This window comes from Pieris napi, chromosome 2, assembly GCF_905475465.1.
Source record: "Pieris napi chromosome 2, ilPieNapi1.2, whole genome shotgun sequence".
Taxonomy (NCBI): domain Eukaryota; kingdom Metazoa; phylum Arthropoda; class Insecta; order Lepidoptera; family Pieridae; genus Pieris; species Pieris napi.
This window is the reverse complement of record NC_062235.1, coordinates 7662073-7664384: the sequence shown is the minus strand read 5'-3', so window position 1 is coordinate 7664384 and position 2312 is coordinate 7662073. Positions and strand designations below refer to the sequence as shown.

Below are 2312 nucleotides of genomic sequence, written 5' to 3'. Positions count from 1 at the left end.
CATGGATTGTTTTACTAACTGGACTAGAATCATAAATTTGACATTGAGATAATCTATAGAGGAGAATTATGTAATTGCATCACAGAGGCTTGCAGGCGTGCTTCCATGCACGCGTGGAGACTGGAGAGGTAAGGTAGAGTCAAAGATACGTAAAAGGTGCGTGATAATTTTCACGAATTTTTATATGTATGAGTTGGTACACGGCTGAATGCTGATATAATAAAAAAAAATTATTTATCACATGTATTTAAAAATGATAAATAAAATTCTAACTTTTTTATACATTTTTTAACTTTACTTATATCTAATGAAGGGAGATGACTATTATCATGCTCGGGAAACTTTCTTGTAAAATCTCCTTTACTTCTTGCTTCTGCCTTGATTTTAGACTTGGATTTTGCATTAGAGAAAATGTCAATCAAATCAGAAAGTGCTGATTTTGTGTAAAAAAGTGAATTTTCTTCATTTGGTCCTTGATATAACAAAAATGTGTCATGACGCATAATTTCAAGACTTTCTTCATCTGTTTCAATAAGACCACTCTGAAAAGAAAATGTAGAATTTTGTTTAAAGAAGATGGTTTTGGATGGAGTTAATGTTAGTTTATTAAAAAAAATGGGATTGTTTGAAAAAGCAGATAGCCTGCGTTTGGCCCTCTGTTCTTTCTGTGTATTACAAGTAAGAGTTTAGAATGAAACTTGACAAGATTTAGTGAGGAAATATATACATTTTTGGCAATTTAAACAATTTAATGACCGAGCCTAATCAAGAAATGACTTAATTAGAGAACCTACCTGTAAACATTTCTGTGACACTGCTTCCACGGCTAAGTCAGGTTCATCAAAGTTGCTATTGCTGTTTAAACTGTCGCATATATTTAATATACATGTCACAGCCTCCACTGGTTCAACCTCACCATTGAAATACCGCACAACAAATGAATATGCAGAAAGGACATTAATTATATTAACTCTAATAGATGGAGCCGGTTTAATATTCTGAAAGAATTTGTAAAATTTTATAATTCTACAATGATGAATCAACATGTATATTCGTCTTTAATAAAATATATATAGATGTTCTTACTCCTCGATATTATCAATAACAAATTAAGTAGTTAATAATAGAAAAATAAAACTTATTGTGTTCTAAGGAATTATATCAAGTAGTCAACTGTGTGAAAATTAAATAGTTATATGTTAAATATATTAGTGGGTTAAGGAATACAACTTACTGTTAATGAACTGAATTTAGGAACTACTTTAATAATAGGACACTTGTTTAAGATCTCTTCCTCATTATTTGGTTGCTGCAGATCTTCAACTAATTTCTTTTCTTTTCTATACGTCCACCAGGGCTCCCAATGAGGCACAATATCTCCTACAGTACTTCCATTTAATAATGATTGAAATTCATTGCGTTCATCATTAGTTAATGCACTCCATAAAGAATCTGCATCATCTAGATTAATATTCTGTAGTCTGGTGGGTAAATCTATTTCATTATCATCATCAGAGTCTAGGTTTTCTTCTTCTGGTTCCAGATCCTCATTTTGCATTCTATTTAAGATTTCCATCATTTTACTTTTGGAGTCATCATCAACTGTATTCAAAGCTAATTCTTTTCTTACACACTCTTTGTAAAAGTTTTCTGAGCATTCTAAATGTCTATTTGATTTATAACAGTCAAGGGAGCAGTAAAATACTTCACAACGTGGACAACAATACTTGCTTTCATTTTTCTCACATCTGAAACAAATTGGTAATTTCGTTTTACAATGTATAAATTGTTAAGTGTAAAGCTGTAAATTAAAGAACACGCAATTTATTCAATAGGAAACTTACAAGCCGCATAACCCACGATTCTTTTTCGTACTATCTTCTTCTGACATTTTCCACTATGTATTTTACCAGATACTCTTGAATTCCTAAGAAATCCTTTAAATTTTCATACAATTTTATAAGTTCTAACCAGTCATTTTATATCATTCATCAGTATATTATAAAATTAATATTGAAACTATTCGTCACCTAACCCGGAATCGTAAAACGTAATGGTAGCTGTACACACTCGGCGAGACACCCCGAGACAGGCCGAGGGCGAGAGTGTACAGTAGAGCTCTCGTCTCGCCTCGCTTCCTCGCAGTCGGTCTCGCCTCTCTCGGTCGCCTGTCGGTTTTTTGCGCACGAGTCAAAGGGTCTCGCGAGTAAAACGAGAGCGACCTGTACACACTCGTTCAATCACTTGCTCGATGACTGTGGTTGTGACAGGACGTATCGCACAATGTGGTCTAACGAACGCGAATTAGAGTT

The 2312-nt window shown here is 33.6% G+C and overlaps 1 protein-coding gene across 1 annotated transcript; it reads right to left on the bottom strand.

Moving 5' to 3' along the window:
- Positions 1-228: 228 nt before the first annotated feature.
- Positions 229-2049, bottom strand: LOC125056476 (zinc finger HIT domain-containing protein 2). The gene is made up of 4 exons (XM_047659587.1): positions 1845-2049; positions 1235-1748; positions 795-998; positions 229-542 (listed from the first exon to the last, which is right to left on the bottom strand). The coding sequence occupies exons 1-4, from the start codon at positions 1889-1891 to the stop codon at positions 231-233; spliced, it is 1077 nt and encodes a 358-aa protein (XP_047515543.1). The 5' UTR covers positions 1892-2049; the 3' UTR covers positions 229-230.
- Between the last annotated feature and the right edge of the window lie 263 nt (positions 2050-2312).